This window comes from Globicephala melas, chromosome 9 (assembly GCF_963455315.2).
Source record: "Globicephala melas chromosome 9, mGloMel1.2, whole genome shotgun sequence".
In the NCBI taxonomy this organism is placed as follows: Eukaryota; Metazoa; Chordata; class Mammalia; order Artiodactyla; family Delphinidae; genus Globicephala; species Globicephala melas.
In genome coordinates this window covers 40,799,901-40,824,934 of record NC_083322.1, presented here as the reverse complement: position 1 = coordinate 40,824,934, position 25,034 = coordinate 40,799,901, and the positions used below count along the sequence as shown (strand labels likewise).

The 25,034-nt window shown below is 35.7% G+C and overlaps 1 protein-coding gene across 2 annotated transcripts in view; it reads left to right on the top strand.

Annotated features, from left to right (window-relative positions):
- ANLN (anillin, actin binding protein) overlaps positions 1 to 24,775 on the top strand; it is a 54,872-nt gene extending 30,097 nt beyond the window's left edge. For both annotated transcript variants that reach the window (XM_060305412.2, XM_030857552.3), the window contains exons 16-24: positions 348 to 396; positions 489 to 545; positions 1,154 to 1,192; positions 1,428 to 1,449; positions 2,363 to 2,466; positions 13,189 to 13,275; positions 16,615 to 16,722; positions 20,465 to 20,637; positions 23,426 to 24,775. In XM_060305412.2, the coding sequence (XP_060161395.1) occupies positions 348 to 396; positions 489 to 545; positions 1,154 to 1,192; positions 1,428 to 1,449; positions 2,363 to 2,466; positions 13,189 to 13,275; positions 16,615 to 16,722; positions 20,465 to 20,637; positions 23,426 to 23,549 (763 nt within the window). In that variant the 3' untranslated portion in view covers positions 23,550 to 24,775. The remainder of the gene's footprint in view (positions 1 to 347; positions 397 to 488; positions 546 to 1,153; positions 1,193 to 1,427; positions 1,450 to 2,362; positions 2,467 to 13,188; positions 13,276 to 16,614; positions 16,723 to 20,464; positions 20,638 to 23,425) is intronic.
- Positions 24,776 to 25,034: the final 259 nt, after the last annotated feature.

Genomic DNA, 25,034 nt, shown 5'->3' with positions numbered 1-25,034 from the left:
CAATTTTTTAATATATACTTTAAATCTCTTAATGTACTTAACATTAAGTCTCAGTGAAAGACATTTATATTTAGTGTCAGAGATTTATTTTGAAACTAGAGTCAAAATCTAGTTTGGAAGAAAAACTACTTTTATTATTTAAGATCTTGAGTTGTAAAATGCTGAAGAAAATGTTTGACCTGTATTATAGGAAAAAATAGACTGTTCTTACCAGTTTTTATATTCTTTAATAGTTTGTAACTATTGTCTTTAGTTTTAAAACACAGTGAATTCCTTTACTCTCAGCCTTGTAACAGTATTTGTGGCATAATTTTTAATGGCATAATTTGATATTTTTATTTTTCCAGGCGGGATGTGTCAAATGACTTTGAAATAAATATTGAAGTTTACAGCTTGGTAAGCAGTTAAAGCTTTCTAAAGTAACTAATAGTGTATTTTTCTTAAAGACATCAGATTTTAAGTTACTTATGCTTTGGATTTGTGTGTAGGTACAAACGAAAGATCCCTCAGGCCCTGATAAGAAGAAAAAAGCATACAAGTCAAAGGTGAGAATGAAAGAAACCCAGTAGAAATATAATCAGAAATAGGAGATATAATGTCTGTTTACAATTATGTATAATTTTTAATAATTATCAAGCTTTTGGGTCATTTTTATGCCTTAAATTTCTAGTTACTGCACATAATAAGTATAGGTATGAATACTGAGAGTAAACTTGCAGTGAGTGACCATGACCCTAAGTATAAGCTACCGCTATTACTCAGGCTAGACAATTCTGTTTTCTCCATATCTGCTTGACAACTATTATTATCTCTTTAAACTTTTCTCAGGCCTTTCCTCTGAACTCTTGTCTTACTAGCTCCTCTAAACCAGACTTAAGAATGATGTGGTCACTGTAGGCATGAGGAATAGAAACAGCTTTGTTTCTGTCCTTCCTAGCCTTTGCTCTTTTGTTCTTTGTCTAAATCATCATTTAAAAGAATTTTATTTAGCTTTAACAAAAAAGGAATAACAGTGTGGGTAAAGCCGGAATAAAAGACTCAAGTATAACGTATTGATATTTAAGAGTTATTTTCTGTGTGGGAGAATCTCAAATTTGGTTGGTTTTAATCATAATGTTTAATAGGAAATATACTAAGTTATCTTTTCTTCCAGGCTATTACTCCTAAGCGACTTCTCACATCTGTAACCACAGTAAGTAGAATTTTTTGGAAGTTGAAGTTCCTTGAGAAATCTTCATCTTACACATATGATTGGAAATTGGTTAACCATTTCTAAACCCTAAGTGCTTTGGGAATCTTTAAAATATCCTAAAAGGAAAAAATAATGTTTTCTGAAATATAGTCCTTGTAGTGTTTGTACTTAATATTTAAATCTTTGTATCAAATAAAGAAAATAACTTATGTCCTTCTTCACACCTTTTTTTTAGAAAAGCACCCTTCCTTCTTCAGGTGAGTGAATCTTGAACTATTTGAAACGTTAGGATATAAGCAATCGCATACTTATACATATAGCCGTCTTGATTTATGAGTGTTTACCTTACTCTCCTTTGAATATTTTCTTTATGGTAGTAACATATAAGATTACTGGCGAGAATAACCTGCTGTCTGAAACCACCACGGGCCACCAAACAGCACATTGCTCAGGCTCTAGCAGGCAGTACACATAGGATACTAGTCACTTGACAACTGCAGCAGGTAGCATTACTCTTCACCCTATCTTCTCTTGTTCTGTAGATTTGTTTTGTGCTATCCACACTGAGGAGTTCACCTGTTTTAACTTTACTGATCATGACTGGCATCGCATCATGTCAGAAAAGCATCTTTCTAGTTCACTGGAAACTGGAGTGCCAGTAGGCCAGGGAAGACTTTTCCAGAGTGGCGTTAGGCCTAAATTTTCCAAAGGGGATTAGGACTGAGCTGGTTTCACTCACCTTTGGACTTTTGGTCTCTGTTTCTTGGGCACAAGAGAATAACTAAGAAGAACCGTGCAGATAAAGTCCTGCTGCTCATTATGTCATCCTAGACTACAGCAGTGAAGGTTTTCATATCTCTCATAGGAAAATTGCTTTTTATGCACACGTTTTTAGGTTCTATATCTTTAAAAACACATCTGTCTCAAATGTTAAGATGTGCCTGTACCTCACTTACATTAAATATAAATACTTAACAGTTTTCTTTCATTAGGAAATGTGTTGATGTTTTATTCCCCCCACCCTGCCCCACCTCCATATTTAGAGATGGAGGAAAATGAAGCAGTTTTTTCTGTGGCAGTTTAATTTCATTCTGTTAGAGTGGGGTGAGGAATTGTTATTTATACTTACCAAAGTCACTCTGAACTAAACTTCATTTCCTTTTTCTTTAGTTATGGCCAGTCTTAATGCTGTGCGTACCAGCAACTTTGCCCTTGTTGGATCTTACATGCTGTCATTATCTTCAGTAGGAAACACAAAATTTGCTCTGGACAAGGTAATCCAAATTTATTTATTTATTTATAGAAAAATTAGGTCCATGAAAATGTCCCATTACTTTCAAGTATTTGAAATCTTTGGCTGAATATGTATGTTCTCAGAATTGTACATTTTAATTAGACATGGGTTTAGCTGCATGATATGTTTTTTGATGTTGGAAGTATTTCTCCCCTGTATCTTAATAGTTAAGTCTTCAAAGCAGCATATATTGGTTTATTCTAAGTGTCAATTCTGACTAAGAAAGTATTGCTTCTTGCATATAGATGTTAAGCTTACAGTTTTAAACATAGTTTCTTGCCCATTTGAAACCAATATTTTGAAATGACTAACATTTTTTGGATTTAGTTTTGACAAGATAGGGAAAGATAGATTAATTTCTTGGAAAAGTACTCATGAATCTAAGGGATTTCCTTCCCGTACTTTCCAAGTTTAAGACTTCATAGTTCAGATCTGTGTAGTGTCACTACCATATTGAGTGCTTTTTCACCACACTGGAAAGACTAAATATTTAATAGCTAACGAGACCATTTTAAGTAGTAAGAGAAGTAGAGGCAAACTTTAGTCCTAGTGTCGGCTTCTGTTGTATAATACAGACTATTCAAAAATATTATAAGAGATTTCTGTAGTTAGAATATAACGATGTTTAAAAAAATTCATGTAACTTTTAATTTAGTAATTCAACTAGTTTAACAAATTGAGTGATTCTGGGTCTTTTTTTCTCTTTGTCTTTTATTTTGTTTGTTTTAGATAAATTATGATGTTAAAGAGCGAGAGCTACTGGGCTATATGTTCCAGGAAAAGGTTGCCATATTTTCTTTGCTTGAAACTAATGAGCTTAAAAATTAGTCCTTAATTTTTGGCCCTTATGTATTTGTTTTACTAACCACTCTCATGTCTTCTTGGTTATTTTGAATAATTAAGGACATTATGTAAATTATTCTTTCTTTAGATCCTTGTAGATGGGCATCTTTTTCTTTAGTCTCATAATTCTTTAAAGCTTTCTTAAAAGTTCTCTAGTTTTTTTCATGCCTGTTTGGTATTTGGGCTTTTATATTCTTTTTTCATGTTATAATTCTTTAAGATTCTATCGTCACTTCAGCATTGATTTTTCCGGGTACCAAATGCCAAATTAATAACTATGTCTAAAACTAAAATTTATTCAGTATTGTTGACCTCCTCTTTATTGAAAGAACTATTGGTAATGTTTTAAGTAAAAGTAGACAACTTCTGTGGTCTTAATTGGCTAATAGGTGTGTTGCTATGTAGTTGATGCTCTGTTTATTAATTTTAAAATTAAAATTCATTTAATGCTAAAATTATACTAAATATATTCATATATTATAGAAATTTTTTTTAGGATTTTTAATATCTTTGTGAAGATCAATCACAAGCATCTTGTGGGTGTATAGATATGCTAATTTGCAAAAGGCTGGATAGTACTTTTTGTTTTATTTTAAATTCTTTTTTTTCTTTTTTAATTTTTCTTTTTGGCTGCCTTGTGTCTTCGTTGCTGCACGCAGGCTTTACCTAGTTGCAGCGAGTGGTGGCTACTCTTCGTTGTGGTGCATGGGCTTCTCATGGTGGCTTCTCTTGTTGCGGAGCATGGGCTCTAGGCATGCAGGATTCAGTAGTTGCAGGGTGTGGGCTCAGTAGTTGTGGCTCGCGGGCTCTAGAGCACAGGCTCAGTAGTTGTGGCGCGTGGGCTTAGTTGCTCCGCGGCATGTGGGATCTTCCCAGACCGGGGATCGAACCCGTGTCCCCTGCATTGAGAGGTGGATTCTTAACCACTGCACCACCAGAGAAGTCGTATTTTAAATTCTTAAAACAACATTCGCAAATTAGGTAAACATAAGGACTGGAGTTCTGTGAACTGTATTCCTTACTCGGTGTTGTCCCATAGCCAATTTCTATATATGTAAGAGATTTCATGAATCTCTAAAATGAAAGAGATTTCAATGACATATGTTAAATATAGACTGATTGCTCTTTAAAAATTTTTTTCACTGCCATTTTAATTTAAAACGTCACACAAATTAAAAATAAATTACTTGTCCATTCTCTTAAAAAATTTTTTGAAATTATAACTTAAATATCCAGCCACCCAATCTGAGTGTAAAATCAAATCAGTTTAATGGTTGTGTCCAATACTGTAAAGTCTCTTCCTGAGTCAAATACAATACAATTTAGATGAAAAATTTGTCATAGATGTGCTTTTTTGAGTGGCGGGGGGAGCAAGTATTTGTTCTAATACCTTGTGGTTATGTAGGAGAATATTTAAGATAGTTAAGTTTAGATGTTCTTTAAATTGGTGGGAAAAATGGAAGACCTTGTATATTCACATAATAATCCCATTTGATTAAATTTGAGAGAGTAAACAAGTCTCCCATATCCTACCAGAGACCATCAGTGCAAGGGAACGTTTGCTTATTTTACTGGTGTCTTGACCAATAAAGATAAGTCACGGGGTTATCTCTGAGACCCCTTCAGAATGAGATTTCTGTTGAGGTTAACCCAGTGTTTGCTCTATAAATTTAGGATACCACTAATAACGGATTGCTTTCTTATTTGAGCTTATAGATATCGGATGTAAAGTCTGACGTCCTGGAATTTAAATTATGAATTTCAATGAGTCACACTCTCAAATCCTTTCTTTGAATAGAGAATCCAAAATAATCATAGGTTTTACTATACTTTTATGGATAAAGGGAGAAGCATATCCCACAACTCATCTTCTGACTTAAAGAAATGTCATAGATATTTATACCTTCCAGGAAATAGAGATGTCAATTTAAATAGTATTAGGGCAAACACCTGTGAGGTAAAACAAATGATTAGCACTGTAGAATTTTGAGGTTGTAGGAAGAGTGATTAGGTGTTCTGGTGTGTCCAAAGCTATCCTGGTTTATGCCTGTTGGTCTGGTTTAATTATTAACAGGTATAATTATTCTCGCTCAGATATATCCTGACGTATAAAAAATTATACAGTCACCCTGATTACAGGGTACATTTTACACCTTTTAACGATAATCTTTGAGGTGTTGATAATCTTAAAAGACCATTTTGTTAAACAGAAAACAGAATAGGATCATACATTTTCGCACGTCTCCACACTTGTAGTAACATTGACTCTTCTGTGAATATTCTCAGTTCACTTCAGGACAAGCTTCTAACCAAGAATATTGTCTACTTTTCACAGCTGTAGAGTAAGAGGGAACATTTTCTTCTCATCTTTCTGAGATTCTTCTTACCAGGAGCGTTCTCTGGGCTAAATAGCAGAATTCTATCAATTAGCATTGAGAGGCTAAGGAACTTAACATTGACAATATAGAAAAGAAAACGGCAAGGGAATTTATAACAAATATAATAATGAGGCGTATGATGTTTTGACTCTACATTATAGATGGCTTTGAAATTCAGAAAGTTGAAGGTTTATTTTATGGAGTTAGTCTCTTGAAATCCATACTTTTTGGCCAAGAATCCCCCCTTTAACTTATCTTTATTAGGTTGGAGGACTAAATTTTTGGAAACTAATCTTACAGTAAAAACTTTCTAATTTAGACTGAACTAAGATTATTCCAACAGGGTGTCATTCTTCTTCACTGGGCAGCAGGAATGACAGACTAAAGCATCCCCCTTTCTATCTTGACCCAGAAGTCAATATGACTTTAAATATTTGGATGTTACCATTTTACTCTAATGATACAACTTCTCCAATTGAATTTTTCTTATATTTGTAATCTTTAATTCACATTCAGAATCATTTTAAATTATCACATGTACTTAAGCAGCTTTTATAATTTAAAAGATACTTTTGACATGCAGTCTCTTCATTATTAATAGACTGTTAAGAATGATTTGTTTAAAAATATTTCTTATGTGAATATTTTCATGCTAGACAGAAAGCATGATTTTATTGGGAAGAAAATATCAGTCCCTCAAACTTCCAACTAGTAAGAGCAACATAGTCTCAATTTTTAGGCACTTAGTTTTTGTTCTGTCAACTTATGCTTCATGTATTTTAAAGCTATGCTATTAGGTGCATAAATATTTAAGATTATTATATCTTCTTGATGAATTGTTAACAATTTCTCTCTGGTAGTCATCTTTATCTTAAGGTCTACTTTGTCTGTTATTAATAGAGTCACATCAGCTTTCTTATGATTAATGTTGGTATGGTATATCTTTTTCCATTCTTTTTTTTCCCCCCCCGGCCGTGCCACGTAGCATGCGGGCTCTTAGTTCCCTGACCAGGGAACCCATGCCCCCTGCAGTGGAAGCGCACAGCCCTAACCACTGGACTGCCAGGGAATTTTCTCTTTTTCCATTCTTTATTCTCAACCTGTCCATATATGTCAAATTAGTGTATCAGAAGCATATTTTATGGTCATATTTTGTTAGTTTAACAATTTTTTGTCTTTTCATTAGAGTGTTTAGTACATTTATATTTAATGCAATACTAATATGGTTGGGTTTAGTCTACCACAAAGCAAGCATACTTGTAGCCTACAGGCAAATCTGGCTCTTGGCCTGTTTGTTTTTTTTAAGTTACTTTTGTCACAATTAATGAACTGATATTGATATATTAGTAACAAAAGTTCAGCAGCCTGTTTTTGTAACTAAAGTTTTTGACACAATCATGACCATTTATGTATTGTCTGTGGCTGCTTTCATGCTACAATGGCAGATTGAATAGTTGTGACAGAGACTGTATGGTCTGCAAAGTCTAAAATATTAATTGTCTGGGCCATTACACGAAAAGTTAACAGACACTGGCCCTACTATTTTGTTCTTTATTTTTTATTTGTCTCATCTGTTCTTTGTCATTTGTTTTTCCTTCCTTGACTACTTCTAATTGAGTATGTTGGTAATCATTTTTATCTTTTCTGTTGGCTTTTTAGCTATACCTCCCTGTATTCTTTTTCAGTTATTGCTAAGGATTACAATATGCATCCTTAGCCTATTACTATTACTACAGTCTATATTGAAACACAATTATTCCTCTTCATGTACCTTATAACAGTTAGAACCTTGCAACAGTATAATTCTATTTGCCCACCCCATTATGTTTTAATTCTACCATTATTATAAACCCCAATGCACTGTTATTTTTTAATCAATTTTAAAAGAAATTTTAAAAATATATTTTAAAGAATTGTCATTTATACTTATTGGTTCTTATGTTCTTCATTCCATCTTGTAGAGCTAGGCTTCCATCTAGGATTATTGCCTTCTCAGGAAGAAGGTTTTTTTTGTTTGTTTTTTAATTTTTTGTAATATACTTCTGCTGGAAATGAATTCTCTAACTTTTGTTTATCCAAAGATGTCTCTCTTTACATTGTCTTAATTTCTGAAGGATATTCTTCTTGGATATAGACTGCTAGGTTGGCAGGTTTTTTCTTTCAGCCACCCCTTTAAAGATGACATTTTATTGTTTTCTGGCTTTGATTGTTTCTGATAAGAAGTCAGCCATCATTCTTATCTTTTCTGCTTTTATTTTTATTTTTTTATATTGTCGGCCTCGCTGCTCGGCTTGCAGGATCTTAGTTTCCTGATCAGGGATCAAACCCGGGCCCCCAGCAGTGAAAGTGCCAAGTCCTAACCACTGGACCGCTGGGGAATTCCCCTTTTCTGCTGTTAATATTTTTAAGTATTTTGATTTGTGACAGTTTGACCCTAATCTGCCTAGGTGTGGTTTTCTTTGTCATACTGGGTTATTTCTTTATCATACTAAGTTTCAATGACCTTTACGGAGCTGTAGTTCATGTGTTTCATATGTTTTGGCAAATTCTCAGCCATTATCTTGTCAAGTATTTCTTCTGCACTGTTTTCTTTTCTTTCTAGGACTCCAGTTAAATGTATGTTGGACTCTTGACTATGTTCCTACAGGTCTATGGCACTCTTTTTGTTTTTAATTTTCCTTTGTGTTTCATTTTGGATCATTTCTATTTACCAGTCTTTGAGTTCATCTATCTTTTTTTCTAATGTACTCCAGTTTCCTGTAAAGCCCATCCAATGAATCAATTTCAACTTTTTTTGTTGTTGTAAAATTTCTATTTGGATCTTTTTTAGAGCTTCTGTTTCTCTGTCGAAACTCTCCCTCTTCTCACCCATTTTTGTCCATGTTTTCCTCTAAATTCTTTAACAAATTATAAATGTCTCTGTCTTGTAATTCTAACATCTAGATCATCTGTGGATCTGCTATTGACAGGGTTTGTTTTGTTTTCTTTTGATTAAAGGCCACCTTTTCCTCCTTTTTCATGTCTTGTAAAACTTTTAAACCGTAGGCTAGATGTGATGTGATGTGATGTTATGTTGTTATGTTATGTTATGTTATAAAAGAACAGTAGAGACTGAAGTAGGTGGTAATAACACCCTCTTGTCTCTCAGTATAATCAGAAGTTGAGCTGAGATAGTGCTTTAGTTAGTTGGGTTCAACTCTTGTTTCAAATGCCTTGAGAGTGAAGTTAGGTGCCTCCTTTCAGTAGAACTTTGAGATCTAAATTCTGAAAGTCTACAAGATTTCTTTTTGCTTTCCAGATCTGCCTCTGACTTGTGGCATTAGCATTTACTCAGCAAAATTCTGGGGAGTGGGGGAGATTGGCAGTTAGGGTGGGCTAGCTCTGACCCTTGGCTCTTTTGAGATGCTCATCTAGGTAGACAGTCTTCATTTAGCTGTTAAAGACTTCACTGGTTTTTTCTTTTCCCTGCAAAATTCATTGCCAGCATGCTTCTCTGTCAGTTCTTGCTCCCAGGGAATAAAGTGGTCACCCCTGATTTGGCTCACCCAGGAAGGGTACATTCCTTACTGGAATTTGGTCCATTAAATTTTTTTTGCTTGCACAACTCTTAGATAGCTTTAAGGAAAATAAGATATTCTTAGCTTATCCATTGTTTTCTTGCTGTTGCAGTAGAAATGGTGGTCTTTTGTGACCTTTCACATCCTAAGTGGAAGTGGAGCTCTGAACATGTAATGGAAGTCGAACTCCTTTCTGTGTATCGCCCTAACCAAGCACGCTGTGTAGATTTAATGGACAGAATTTAGATATACTTTGGTGTGTGTCTCTGTAGCTAGCAAATCAGCCATGGTTGGGAGTGAAGAGTCATTACATCATGACAGTAATTGCATCTGGTGTGGATTTAGGGCATTCCAGACCATCTTCATATTCAACTTAAATGTCTTTGTCAGATAGATTTCAACATAGGCTTTCACTACTAGGTCTATGTTAGTGACTTTCTACCCTCTCTGTAATGCAGACTTGTGTTTGATATGGGGTCCTTAGTTTTAGAAATCTGCCTGGAAGTAAAATGGTACAAACATTTGATGAAAATTATTGTTGATTAGCTCTATATTATATACATTATAGAGCAACTTTATTTTTCTCTATGTATAACCTACTAGGTAATTATTGCTCAGATAACTTTTGTTCTTTGGCGGTAAATTTATATGTGTGTATATATATGTGTGGATGTATATGTAGATGATATGGCATGTATCAGTACTTCATTACTTTCTGTGGCTGAGTATTATTGCATTATGTTATACACTACACTTTGTCCACTCATCTGTTGATGGACATTTGGTCTGTTTCTTTTTTGGCTATTGTGAATAATGCTGCTGTAAACTTGGGCGTACATATACCTGTTTGAATACCTGTTTTCAGTCTTTGGGGGTATATATCTAGGAGAGGAATTGTGTGGTTATATGTTAATTCTGTTTAACTTTTTGAGGAGCCACCAAACTGTTTCTCATAGTTCCTGAACCGTTTGACATTCCTATCAGTAATGTCGGTTCCAGTGTCCCCACGTCCTTGCTAAAGCTTGTTATTTTCCGTATTTTTGATTATAGCCTTCATAATGGGTATGAAGTGGCACCTCACTGTGGTTATGATTTGCATTTCCCTAATGACTAATTTTTGGGTTTGGAGGGTTTTTTTCTTTTGGCTTATACAACAGAAGTTTATTTTTTCACAGTTCTGGAGGCTAGAAGTCTAAGATCAGGGCACTGGGAGGGTTGAGTTTTTTCTAAACCCTCTCTCTTTAGCTTGTAGATAGCTGTATTATGTGTCTTCACATGGTCTTTCTCTGTATGTGTGTCCAAATCTTCTCTTTCTATGAGGACACAAGTTACATTGGATTAGGGCCCATCCTAATGAACTAAATTAACCTTAATTACTTCTTTAAAGACCCTATCTCCAAATACAGTCACATTTTGTGGTATGGGGAGTTAGAACTTCAACATGTGAATTTGGTTAGGGATGGGGAGGGGACACAATTTAGTCATAGCATGGTTTAAGCTATAGCATGAGTTTTGGGATTATCAATGTTGAAAACATACTTGTATCTAAGGAATAAGGAAAGCTTTATAGATACAGAATGATTCAACTTTAAAACAAGCAATAAAAAAATCTGCTTTCAATAACTTATTGTTGGTTTTGTAATTTAGCTTATGTTTATTTTGGTTCAAAGCAATGTGCTTCCAATAAAAGAATCAGATTCCTTTTTACTCATTCCTCAGTAAATGGTTCTGGACACAATGGCAACTTGAGATTTCCGTTAAAATCTTCGTCCTTATCCTCAGCTTCATCATTATTGTCACCATCGTCATCAAGCTAACAATTATTACCTAACGACTATTGATGTTGAACATCTTTTCATGTGTTTGTTGGCTATTAGTATATCGTCTTTGAAGAAATGTCTATTGCCAATTTTTAAGTTGGATTGTTTGGAATGTTTTAATTGAGTTGTCTTTTTATTTTTGAGTTATAAGAGTTCTTAATGTATTCTAGATACTAAACCATTATTAGGTACATGATTTGCAGATATTTTCTCCTGTTTTGTACATTGTCTTTTCACTTTCTTATGCTTTGATACACAGAAGTTTAAAATTCTTTATTGTAATAAATAATACGTAACATGAGATCTACCCTCAACAAATTTTTAAGTGTACAATATTATTAACTATAAGCACAATGTTGTGCAGCAGATCTCTAGAATTTTTTCATCTTGGATGAATGAAATTCTATACCCATTGAATAGCAACTCCCTTTTCCCCCACTCCTACCAGTCCCTGGCATCCACCACTCTACTTTCTGCTTCTGTTGAGTTGGCTACTCTTGATACCTCATACAAATGGAATCATGTAGTATTTGTCCTTTTGTGACTGACTTATTTCAGTTAGCATAACGTCCTCAAGGTTCATCCGTGCTGTAACACCTGACAGGATTTCCTCCTTTTTTATGGCTGAATAATACTCTATTGTTTGTATGTACTACATCCCCCCACGTCCCCCGGCTGCCTTCTTTTTTTTCAATAGGAGTATTTGGGTACTATTCGACAAAACAAACAATGTTCTTTAAGCAAACATTTATTGAATGTCTGGATATGATTTGGCAATAGGATATGGAAACAAACATGAGAAGGACACGATAATTGACCTCAAGGATCTGCTGTGAGGAGGTGTGGGGCTGTGGGTTAGGACACATAAGAAAATATACACTGAGAGTCTCAAGGCCTAAAAGGCAAACTTTGGGCTCTGAGAAGAACAGGATCTGGATGGCCTAGAGTAGTTTCATATACAGAAGTGGGGAGAAAGGAGGCTATACCACATTTTCTTTGTCTGTTCAGCTGCTGATGGGCATTTAGATTGTTTCCACCTCTTGGCTGTTATGAAGAATGCTACAATGAACATGGGAGTGCAAATATCCCTTTAAGAGCCTGATTTTGATTCTTTTGGATAAATTCCCAGAAGTGGGGTTGATTGATTATATGGTAATTCTATTTTTAATTTTTTGAGGAACCTCCATACTGAAAAGTTTTTCATTTTGATGAAGTTTAATTTATCTGTTTTTTCTTTTGTTGCTCATGGTTTGGTATTATATTTGAGAAGGCATTGCCAAATTCATGATCATTGAAGATTTACTCCTCTGTTTTTCTTCTAAGAGTTATATGGTTTTAGCTCTCACATTTAGGTCATTGATCCATTTTGAGTTAATTTTTGTATGTGGTATGAGGAAGGGATCCAACTTTACTCTTTTGCATGTGGCTATCCAGTTTCCCCAGCACCATTTGTTGAAAATATTGCTCTTTCCTCATTGAATGGTTTTGGTACCCTTGTTGAAAATCAATCTGGCATATATGTATGGGTTTATTTCTGGACTCTCAATTCTATTCCTGTGGTCTATATGTCTATCCTTATGCCAGTACCATACTGTTCTGATTACTGTAGCTTTGGATTGGTTTGAAATTGGGAAGTATGATTCTTTCAACTTTGTTTTTCTTTTTCAAGATTGTTTTGGTTATTTGGGGCCTCTTGCAATTCCATATGAATTTGAGGATCAACGTTTCCATTCTGCGGTTCACTATTCTTTATTGCTGAATAATATTATATTGTATTAATATGCCAGTTGGTTTATCCCACCTTCTATCAAGTATATTCTGTTGATAGGGAATGGATAAACACATGTATTCTCTTCTTAAATCCGTGTTTTCTTTATCACATTACTTGGGACTTAGGGTTCTGCCTTAAGCAGGCTCTACATTGAATGAATTTATTCTTCAAAAGCATTTGTTGCTAAGGAACCAGTGGCTTTTGGGCCACCTATTTTATATTCCAGCTTTAGAAAATACTGTGTTTTCAAGATATAATATTCTCTATTCATGATTTATACATGTTTTGTCAAGAAAAACTGTTTTACAAATAATTTACTCTCTTTCTTCACAGGTACCCTTTCTATCTCCTTTGGAAGGTCATATTTACTTAAAAATAAAGTGTCAAGTGAATTCAAGTGTTGAAGAAAGAGGTTTTCTAGTAAGTAACATCACTGGATCTATATTTTCTTTTTTGCATTTTGTGAAGCATAGGCTTGGTTTCCAATAGGAATGAAAGTCTGTGTGACTACGTGATAAATTGGTTCGGATTTGTTGCATGTCCACTATATGCTAATCATTGTGCTGGTGTTAGAATATAATAGGCCACAGAAAATAATCCCTGCACTCAGGAACTTTTAGTGTAATAGGAAGAAATACAAGTGAACAGTTAAGTACAATACAGTACTATAATGGGAGAAAGCATAGAGTGCATGGGTGTAAATTGGTGGGACACCAGGTCTTAGGTATGAGTAGGAAGGCTTAAAGAAAGGTATTGGAAATAACTTGTAAACTGCTAGCTGAACAAGTTAGCCAGAGGGAGAGAAGAGGGAGATGTGCTCCAGATGAAGGGAAAAGCATTACTATGGCCTGGAGGGCCCTTCCCTCTCTGACCCCCACCAGAGAAAAAGATGACACATTTAGATAGTGGCAGGTATTTCAGGGTAGCTAGAGCTTAGATTCTGAGTGTGTGTGTGGAGGAGGGGTAGTGAGAGGAGTGATTGGGGAGGAAGGTGGGGTTAGGGGAAATGGAGCCAAGTGTTAGAGGGCCTTTTAAAGACTTCCGACTTTATCCTGAAGTCGGTTGGGTACTCTTGTAGGATTTTAAGCAGAGGATTAACATCAAATTGGGGGGTTTAGGGAAGTCGTTCTGACTAACGTGTGGAAGTGGACTGGGGAGTGGCAGAACTGAAGAAGATTAGTGAAGAAACTGAGTTACTGCATGAGAGAGGGGATGGGGGCTGGCAGTCAGGGTGGAGAGAAGGACCCACCATGGATAGATGAAGGAGGAAGAAGTGCAGACCCTAGTGGTTTGGCTGTAGGGGTGGAGAAGCAGAAGTAAGGATGTCACCCAGATCCCTGCCTTGCACAGCTTGTTGGGTGGCAGTGATTATACTGAGATAAGGGGCCCTGGGTGGGGAGCAAGTGTCCATGTTGGGGGTGGAAACCATTTTTCCCCCAAATTTTATTGTGGTAAATTGCAAGCATACAGCAATGTTGATAGAATTTTACAATGAACGCCCGTATAGCCAGCATCTAGATTTTGCCTTTAACATTTTTTACTGTCCTTGCTGTATCATGTATCTACAACCTAGCTATCCTTCTAGCCAGTCCTGAAAATATCATATTTTGGGGGGAAGAATTTCAAAGTATATTGTGGACATTAGTATGTTCCCGTGAATCTTCAGTGTACATCCCCTGAGTTCTGACACAGGCATACATCTATGTAATCCAAATTTCTATTAAGATAGAAAATATTACCCCAGAAAGTTCCCTCATGCCCCTTGTCAGTCAGTCCCCACCCAAGGTAGGAAGTTTTAATGAGTTAAGTTTTAAATAACTTGAATTTTAGATGCATACAGACGCGTTTCAGAGTTTGAGTTTGGAGCTCAAGATGATGGACATTTTAGATGAGGTGAAGGTTTGGAAATCTGCAGCAGAGAGATAGTAATGGAAGCTCACGTGGCATTGAATAGCCAGGAGAACACTAACATTTAAGCCACAGACCTAGGAAGAGAAGCTCTCAAGGGAGACTACAGGGAGGGCAATGGAGAACTTAGTATCATGGTTGCCAGGGGAAGAGAGTCTGCAAGAGGGAGTGGTCAAATTAGATAAGGATCTATTAGACACTGTTGGACTTATTAATGAAGTGGTCATTCTAGGCTTGTTGAGAGCAGGAGCTAGATTGCAAATGGTTATAAAGGGAGTGGAGGGTGAAGAATGGAAGTGCAACAACTCTGAAACAAGGTTTGGCTGCAGAGGGGTAAAGAGAGTGTGATACCTGCAGAAGTATGTAGGGTGAAAGAAGGATTTTGTTGACATTTTAAGATTGGAGAGATTTGAGCATCTTTTAATTCAAATGGGTAGCTTCTAATAGGGCCAAAGAGGGCAAAGATAGAGGCAATGGGGAACCTGCACTTTAAGGAATAACACATGGAACAAGGTCATGAGAGTGAGAACAAATAAGACCCAAGCCACGGTTCATGATCTTGTACAGAATTATACTTTTTATATATACTTGTACAGAATTATACTTTTTCCATCCTCAGAGGAGGAAAGTATGTGTGTAGAATACACAGAAGATTGTGGGTGTGGTATCAGAAGTAGAGAAAATCTAATAGCTTTGATTTTCTTTGTGAAGCAAGAATTTGAGCTATACAAAAGATATCACAAGTCAATTTGCAGTTGCTGACAAAGGGCACAGAAAGAAGAGCTAGATTGTACAGAAAGTCCAAGCGGCCAAGGTGACTGTAAATCATACTTCGTAGCTTTTTTCACATGTAAATCCAGCAGGTGGCACTAGATATTCTTGGAAAAGTGTCTTTATAAATTTCGGACTTGAAAGCAGTGTTTACTTACTGACCTTTTCCTTTAATGTAAATATTTCCATATTTTACTCTAGATACCTTTCGCCCCTGATATACTCTTATGACATTCATTTGCCTAAAATGTCTGACCTACTTAATGTTTGAGCAGGGCTCTTAACTACTTTAGAGTTAGATCTTTTCAGGTTTACTCTACCTTGAATCCTATAGGCCATTCTTATCACATCCACACTTACAGAAATGTGGTAAAAAACAATTACTCAGGACTCCCCCAAATAACTTCTGTCCCCTGTCTAAGCAATGCCTTTTAATTACTTCTAACCTCTATAAAAAGTAGAGGTAGTAATTGAAGTGGTTCAGTTGCTTGGTTCAGTTTTCCTTCCTGATGTGCCAGGGACAGCTGGAAGGAAGGAGACTACCAACCAGAGAAACTTGCTAAGTGATTCTAAAATGGTACTAGTCTAACTCTGCCAAGACTGATGAGCAGCAAGAAAAGTACATTCTGGTTTAGCTAGAAGGTTCCAGTTCTGCTTTGTGACCGTGTATTGTCATCTTTCCTTGGCCTTCAGTTTCCCCAGCTATAAAAATGAAAAAGCTATCCTCTTGTTATTTTTCCCTGATTATAGTAGGGGTAATGATAACTTGTATTATTTTTATCCATCAAATTTTTCCTTTTCTATTACCTTTATGATGTAAAAGGTGAACGTAAACACAAAAGGGAGCTGGTGCGTCATTTGTACTAACTTTGTGCTTGAGATTGAAATAACAAGATTCCTGGCCTTGATACAGAGTAGAATAAAAATAAACTTAAGTACTTTATAAAAGAGAGAAAAGAAAAAAAATCATGCAAGTAGATTTTGAAGTATGAAATATGTCAACATACTGAGGTTTAATGTATAGAAAACATTTAATTGATCCTCAAGTTTCTAAAGTCAGTATTTCATTGACTTTTCCAGACCATATTTGAAGATGTTAGTGGTTTTGGTGCATGGCATCGAAGATGGTGTGTTCTTTCTGGAAACTGTATCTCTTATTGGACTTATCCAGATGATGAGAAACGAAAGGTAATATTAATATTGATGGTCAGTGGTGAAAGCCCTAACTGACTTTCAGGGAATATTTCATGCAAGTGTTCCCCGTGGCCCCCATCAACCACCCAAATGCCCTGTTAAAAATATTTACTAAGCCATTAAAAATGTTCTTGTTGAAAGACTAGTGAGTGTGTGTGTGTGCATGTGTGTGTATTTGTGTAAAAATTTTATATCTTATCCATTCCCTGTGATTTGACCACTCTTGAAATACCTTAAGGAATATATATTTTTTTATGGAATGTTTCATAATATTTTTTAATTGATACTTTTAGTCAGAAATATTTTCAATTCACTTTTGTATTTTATTAACAGTTGATTTACCTAACTCTGAGATAAAACAGAAAGGAAAAACCACCATAGGAATATAGTAGTTTTGGTTTTGTTTCTAAAATTTGATAATAGAATTTTATGGATACATTACATCTTGTTTTTAAAGAATTTAATGTTATTGCCCAAGTGTGGTAATTTATTATCCAAAAACTGGAAAATAGAAATAAGCAGAAATATAAAGTAAAATCATCTATAACAGAGATAACTACTATTCACATTTTGCTGTGTATCCTTCTAAATTTTTAAAATGTATATGTAATAATAGTTATATATCCATTTATGAATCTTTTTTCAACAGAAAGTATCATGTTTTTTATAGCTTAATTTTTACTTGATAATATCCTGATATCTTTCCACATCAATAAAAATACATCTGTGGGCTTCCCTGGTGGCGCAGTGGTTGAGAGTCCGCCTGCCAATGCAGGGGACACGGGTTCGTGCCCAGTCTGGGAAGATCCCACATGCCGCGGAGCGGCTGGGCCCATGAGCCATGGCCGCTGAGCCTGCGCGTCCGGAGCCTGTGCTCCGCAACGGGAGAGGCCACAACAGTGAGAGGCCCGCGTACCGCTAAAAAAAAAAAAAAAAAAAAAAAAAAATACATCTGTGATATTGCGTTAGATAGCTATATGTATTACACTGTAGCTATATAAAATTTTATTTTAAAGTTTATTGTGAAATATTTAGAACCTTGAAATAGACAAAAAAAAAAAAAAAAAACAAGTAATTTCCATCAACCTCTGTGTTACCAGTCCAGTTAAATCTCCTCATGTAATTTTCTCTCCCTCAGAGATAACCCCATCCTGAAACTATTTTGTTCCTATGTATTTCTTTAAATTTTTATTATATATTATATATAGGCTGTATATTATTGCAATTGCATATTTTGAAGCATTATACAAATAGATCATACTGTATATACTGTTCTGCAACTTGCATGTTTTAAGTCAACATGATTTGTGACATTGGTCTAGGCTGGTGTGTGTAGCTCTAGTTTGTAGAGCTCTAGCCATCTTTCTCTGTACTAAAGTATTCCATTGTAAGAATGTATCACAATTAATTTATCCACTTCTCCTATTTATGGGCACTTAGATTATTTCTAAATTGTTGCTATTATAAACAGCTCTGCTATAACTTAGCTACATGGATCAGAGCTCTTTCTTGAGTTTGTATCTAGTAGCAGAATTGCTGGTTTGTAGGGTTTCGCACATCTTCAATTTAGCTAGATGTTGTCCAGTTATTCTTGAAATTGGTTGTACAATGTTCCGCTCCCACCAGGATCATATGAGAGTTCTCAGTATTCCACATCCCACCAACACTTGATATGTCAGCCTTTTAAACTCTTGTTAGTGTGATAGGTGTGAAAGATTATTTCACTGTGTTTTTATTTTGGTTTTCCTTGATTGAACATTAAGAGTAAGCATCTTTTCTTATGTGTTTTGGCCATTTATTTCCGTAGTCTTTTGCTTGGCATATGTTTTATTTATCTTTATAATATCTTTTCATAAACAGAAATTTTTAATGCTACGATAAATCTGTCAGTTTATTGCTTTATTGTTTGCTTTTTTGAGTCTTAGTTAAGAAAATCATCTATATAGTCATAAAGATATTCTCCTATACCTCCTTATAACTTCTGAAAGTTATAAAGATTTATATTTCATATTTAATTTACCTGGAATTGATTTTTTTCCCCCAATCTGGAAACCCAACTGTGCCAGCCCCATTGGATGGTCCATTCTTTCCACATTGATCCACATGCTGTTTCTGACATGTATCAAGATATCATTATATATGTAGGTCTATATTTAGGCTTTCTATTCTGTTTCCTTTGGTATGTGTCTCTCAGTCTCAATTACCATAGCTTTAAAATAAATCTTAATGTCTGGTAAGGTAAGTCTCCTAACTTGTGTTTTTATTCAATAATGTATTATTTATTCTTGGTCCTTCATTTTACACACACACACACACACACACACACACACACGGAAATATGTGTACCTGTATATTTAACTTTTTATAATTGAAAATGTTCAAGTGTTCACAAAACAGAGAGAAATAGTATATTGAACTCCTAGCTTCAACAATTATTAACTTTCATGTTTCATTTCTCTCTCCACAGCACACACACTTTTTTGTTCTTGTTGGTTTGCTGAGGTATTTTAAAGCAAATATCACACTTCATATTATATCATTTAACCTGTGTGAGTCAAGGCTGCCAGTTCCTAACATTCATTGGTCAGTACCCCAAGGAAGCCAGATTTCAGGCTAGCTTACCATTCTGCACTCTCTCTTCCTCATTGATTTTGGCCTTTGAAGGTTTCTTTCACCTTCTTGTGAGTTCAGTTATTTGGCATTTGGGGAATTATGGGAGGACTTTTAGACTATTTAGTCTGCCATACTTGCTGGAGACATAATATTATTATTTGTTTAAATAGTCCCCAATTACTGTCATTTAATTTGTTTCAATCTTTTCACTATTATGAAAAAATAGGGACTATACCCATATAAACATCTTTGTGCACCTATGTATTTGCTTAGTATAAATTTCTTTTAGGTGAAGTTGTAGGATCAGGGTATGCCCATTTTGAATGTTTTTTGATTGCTCTTATCAAATTGTCTACCAGTAGTAGACCATTTATGCTTTCACCAGCAGTGTATGAGAGTTTCTATCACCACCCCAACCAACCTACATAGGTTATTACCATTCTTTCCAGACTTGGCCAATCTAATGTTTAAAAATGGTATATTTCATTCTAATTTCTTCTTAAAATTATTAATAGAGTTAGCACTTTTTCTGGCTTTTTAAAAATCATTTGTGCCCATACTTGTCCCTTTTCTAATTTTTCAGGACCATTTAGTCTTATGAATTTTTATCTTTGACTGTCATACCATAGGAATAACATGGCTTCCAACAATCCAAAGCAATAGTTTAGCCTGGTCTTTTAGAGATACATAAAAAATATTTACAAATGAATTCTGATGTCTAGGTTTCTGTTTATAGAAAGGGAGGAATTAAGTGGGCTATAGACAAAAGGTGGTTGAATGTGTGTTTCTAATTGTTAGAGCTGGTTAATGGGTACATGGAAGTTCATTATGCTGTTCTTTTTCTTTTGTGTCTCTTTGAAGTTTTCCATAACAAAAAGTTTGTTTTTTAAGTTGACTAAGAGCTCCAGTAGACATCTTTGGTTTCTATTTTTATGACCAGCGAAAAACAATAATAAATGTTAAATATGTTTCTCTAAACTCAGTGTAATTAAACTTTAACTTTTAAATTAATGCTTTTTTAATTTTAAATTTGTATCAGCTGGAATACTGTTTAATACTTATTGACTTAAATGGTCTTGTTTATTTTCTACTAATCATGTTTTTTAAAAATTTGTTTTTAAAGAATCCCATAGGAAGATTAAATTTGGCCAATTGTACCAGTCGGCAGATAGAACCAGCCAACAGAGAATTTTGTGCAAGACGCAACACTTTTGAATTAATTACTGTCCGACCACAAAGAGAAGATGACCGAGAGACTCTGGTCAGCCAATGCAGGGACACACTCTGTGTCACCAAGTATGTATTGGGCTATAAATATTTCTATCAACTAAGTGATTGCCCGCTATGTTCTTACCACTGTAAGAAATGTCAGCGATGATCCTTGTCTTTGAAGAGGGTACAGTCTTAATGAGGAAACAAAACACACACACATCAGTAAGAGAGTAAGCTAATAATTAAATCAATATAGTTAAGGAAAATACAGCACTCAAGTTATATCTTAGCTTATCATGTTTTCTAGTATACTCACAGTATAGCCATTTTCAGGACAGTTACCTAATATTCTTTGGGCTGAGTTTGAAGATTTCATGTGTAATTGAGAAGTCAAGTATCTTTTAAAGCGATTTGACACATCTCTTCCTGTCTATTCCCCAAATACCCTCGATTAACCTGCTGACTTACAAAACAATTTACTCTGGAAATTTCTGGTTGGAGATTAACAGAATAAACTACTGGGACTGTCACTTTTCGTTAACCCTAATCTTAAGTATAAGATGCAAAAGCTTATTGCTAAGAGTGTAAGGTTCTTTTGCTTGGATGCCCAAGAGAAGCTTGCAGACCAACTTCAATGTACAAAATTATGATTAGGGACAAAAGTTAGAATTTGACAGAATCTCTGTTAATCAGACTGTTGCTGGATATTGCAGACAGGGAGATGGGTAGAACTGGCTCCATGAGTTTCCGATGTGGAAATATCAGAAAGGTCAGCCAAGAGACACTCTATTAAAATAGAACAAAGTTGCCCAGATACCGCCAGTTGGTTTTAAAACAGAGAAAGAGGGGACGCGTTCTTTGGAAATTCTTGATGTCTAGATTACTTTCAGATTAATTTAGTTGAGCTCATCCACTCCTTTCCTTCAGGCGCCTTCTGTGCAGCAGTGACATCAGACAGGACAGGAGAGGCAAATTGGATTTATAGTCACTTTCTTTAGTAGCTACCCTGTTCATGGCCACAGTCAGTGAGGGAACCAACCAAAATTCAGTCCCCAAGTACTTCCTGACCACAGTGGCCCTTTTTAAACTGTACTCACATTTTTCATATAGTCTTATCTTTTACTTGTTACATAAACCCTCCCAGACCTCGACCTTCTCCTGCGGTAGAAATAGTTATATCACATATTGCTCTAATTACTCTGTAGTTCGCTTGCATGCAGTTTTTCTTATTATAACATTATTGTAATTTGAGTGGACACTTTATCCAAGCATTTGAGAGAGGCCCATGCTCAGCTCAGTCTTGGCTGAGTTTTTAGCTTTGCTTGGTGGCTTCTTAAAACTTATTTCACTTTTTGATCATATATTTTGCAGAGTATATACATTTTACAGTTCTGCATTCTCCTTTGTATTATTTATCTGTTTCTCCCTAGGGCCTTTTTGACCTATGCCTTTTATCTAAATTTAATGTATATCATTTTTATCTCTACTAACCAACCTTGCTATCTTTCCCTCCTTCAATACAAAATATTTATCATCTGATAAATATTGCCTACTTTGAAATATAGATTATACATTTGAACTAGAAATGTTTCATCACATGGGGAGCCAGTATTATACAGTGGAACTTTGAAGTCAACAGATCTATGTTTAAATCCTGACTCAGTGACTCACCAAATGTGACCATGGCAAGTTACTTAACTTTGCTAGCCCTCTGAAATCTCCTGTGTCAGAGGAGAAGAATAAACTCCACAGAATGACAGTAGAGGTTAATGAGTAGACACACTTAGCATGGTGTCACGCACATGGAATGAGCTCAATGAATGGTCACTATCATTACTGTAAGTATTGTGTTCTCTCCATTGACCAATAGATGATCAACTCACTGCTTATTCACACTTATACCATTTCTAGTACCAATGGGGAGAAATTATAAAGATGGAGAATGAGTACAATACAACATACTTCTAACACCCGGCTGTCCTCTAGAAGAATGGTCTGGCTTGTGAATTAGGGAATTCCCCTTTCCCCCCATCCTCGCCTGCCACATCAACTGGATATTCAACTTGCAGCTAAATATGGATACAAAGAAGAGATTCTGATATGAACAAAGAGATCAGGATAGACAAAGTCTTAGGATCTTCAGATCATTTACTGTAAATACTGTGCTCTACTAATACAGTGGGACAAGAATAATGGGAGACAGTACAAAATAGTATCTATAAGGCCAGGTGAAGGTTCATGAGTCTGTGATTCCAGCTCTTGGGGACCCTGAGTCTGAGGGATCTGGGGGGGCTCCCATATTCAGGCCAGTGGTGTGCTTGCTCTTCTAGGAAGTGACCCATGCTCAGTGGCTGTCCTGCACCACCAAATTGCCCAGTCAGACCAACTATACACGATTAGTTACTGCCTTTGGTGTGAAACTCCATCATTTCCCAAATGTAATCAGTGTGAGTTATGGTTCAGCTAACCAACCTGCAAGATGTTTCTCTTTTGTTGTAATTGGAGAAGCACTTTACTATGGGTCTCTTGATTTAGCATCCATTAAAACAGGGGTCCCCAAGCCCCGGTCTGCGGCCTGTTAGGAACCAGACCGCACAGCACGAGGTGAGCGGCGGGTGACCGAGCGAAGCGCCCTCTGCCGCTCCCCATCGCTCGCATTACCGCCTGAACCACCCCCCTGCCGGCCGTGGAAAAATTGTCTTCCATGAAACCGGTCCCTGGTGCCAAAAAGATTGGGGACCAATGCATTAAAAAGTGGTAAAGAGTTACTCCTTTTACTATTTAGGCTCCGCCCCCCCATCCCGCCCCAGCAAGAGTACTTGGAGATATGGAATGGGGGAAAGGATCCTGATCTTTTTGTTTGTTCATGTAGGAACTGGCTGTCTGCAGATACCAAGGAAGAGCGGGATCTCTGGATGCAAAAACTCAATCAAGTTCTTGTCGATATTCGCCTCTGGCAACCTGATGCTTGCTATAAACCTATTGGAAAGCCTTAAACTGTGGGACATTTCCAAGTCATATAGAGGTTTTCTGACTTAGGTCATAAATGTTTCTTAAGAGCATCAGTTTTGCTGGTTGCATTTTATGCTTTAAATACAAAAGGGTATGTGCCAATATTCATTCACTACATATTATGCAGTATTTATATCTTTTGTATGCAAAACTTCACCCGATTTATCTTCTGTTATTCATAAATGATTGGAAGAAAAAATGTATTATAGTTGATTTTGCCAAATTTTAATTTAAAAGCCCCATTTTCCTAGAAATCTAATTATTCAATTATTCATGTTAAAATATTTTTTTTTAAGTAAGGAATTTTGAGTTGTCTTCCTGGAGCTGTGGGTCTCAAAGTAGAAAGGTCTTCCAGGGTTGGAGACAGAAACCTCACACTTGATCATTCTTTCTCTAGCCTCAGTACTTTTTTCTAAAGGTTGTGGTCATTTATTGATCATGATATATCTTGTTACTAGAGTACTGAAAAAAAAATCTAAGGCACCTTGCAGAAACATTTTTAGTAATGGAGGTAAGAACTTTTTCAAAATAGCAAATGTTTATTAGTCTGAAGCTTAAGGCTGCCTTCAAATAAGAGATGTGGGCATAGGGGATATTATTGTGTGAGATTTGGGGGTTAAATGTTTTATTTAGAAGACTTAATAATCACATGGTTTACATTTACTCAGTTACTATAAATGCTGTGTGGTGCACATTTTCATGGAATACAGGCTTTTAAAAATAACTATTTTTGCTCTATAGCTTACAGACTCCTCAGATATACTTGTCAAATTAGTTCTTTCTGTTCCTGTAACAAGAACAAATGTAAATTGAAGAATCTTTATATAAGAAAAGTAAACGTTACCAAGCTACTATGACTAATACTTTGCTTGCCTAAGTTCTTGTCTTTTTTCTTTTTCACATCAGTGTGTGACAGTGTCTAGACACCCATTATGAAAATCACTTGAGAAACTGTTAAGTCATGTATTACCTTTAAAAGCCTAATGCCTTTTTTTAAATTATAAAATATTGTAAATGTAAAGCATGGTCTCAACTTTAAATACACTATCACTTTCTTTGAATTGTTAGTTATTGATGGCCTCATTTATAAACACTAAATTCTGTCACCTCCTGTCATTTTATTTTTTATTCATTTAAACGTGTTTTTTCTTACATGTATTATAAAAATATATTTTATGCTCTCCTACCTAAATAAATACTTGCAAATGGCTTAAGGAGTCAGCTATTTAATAAATATTATTAAAATGTGCCGTGCAGCTGTCCTGCATCGTAGGCTGCAGGCTTCTTGAGGGGATTGTACTGACTTGGTGAGGGTATTTCATTCATCTTTTTACCTCTAGCCCAGTGCTCAGCCCATTGTGTGTTCTTAGAGTCACTGTTGAATCAGGAGGTGGATGAAGGGTCCATTTCTGAGGCATTTCAATAGAATATGGTACTCGGACGCACATTCGAGAAGATGGAGGATGATT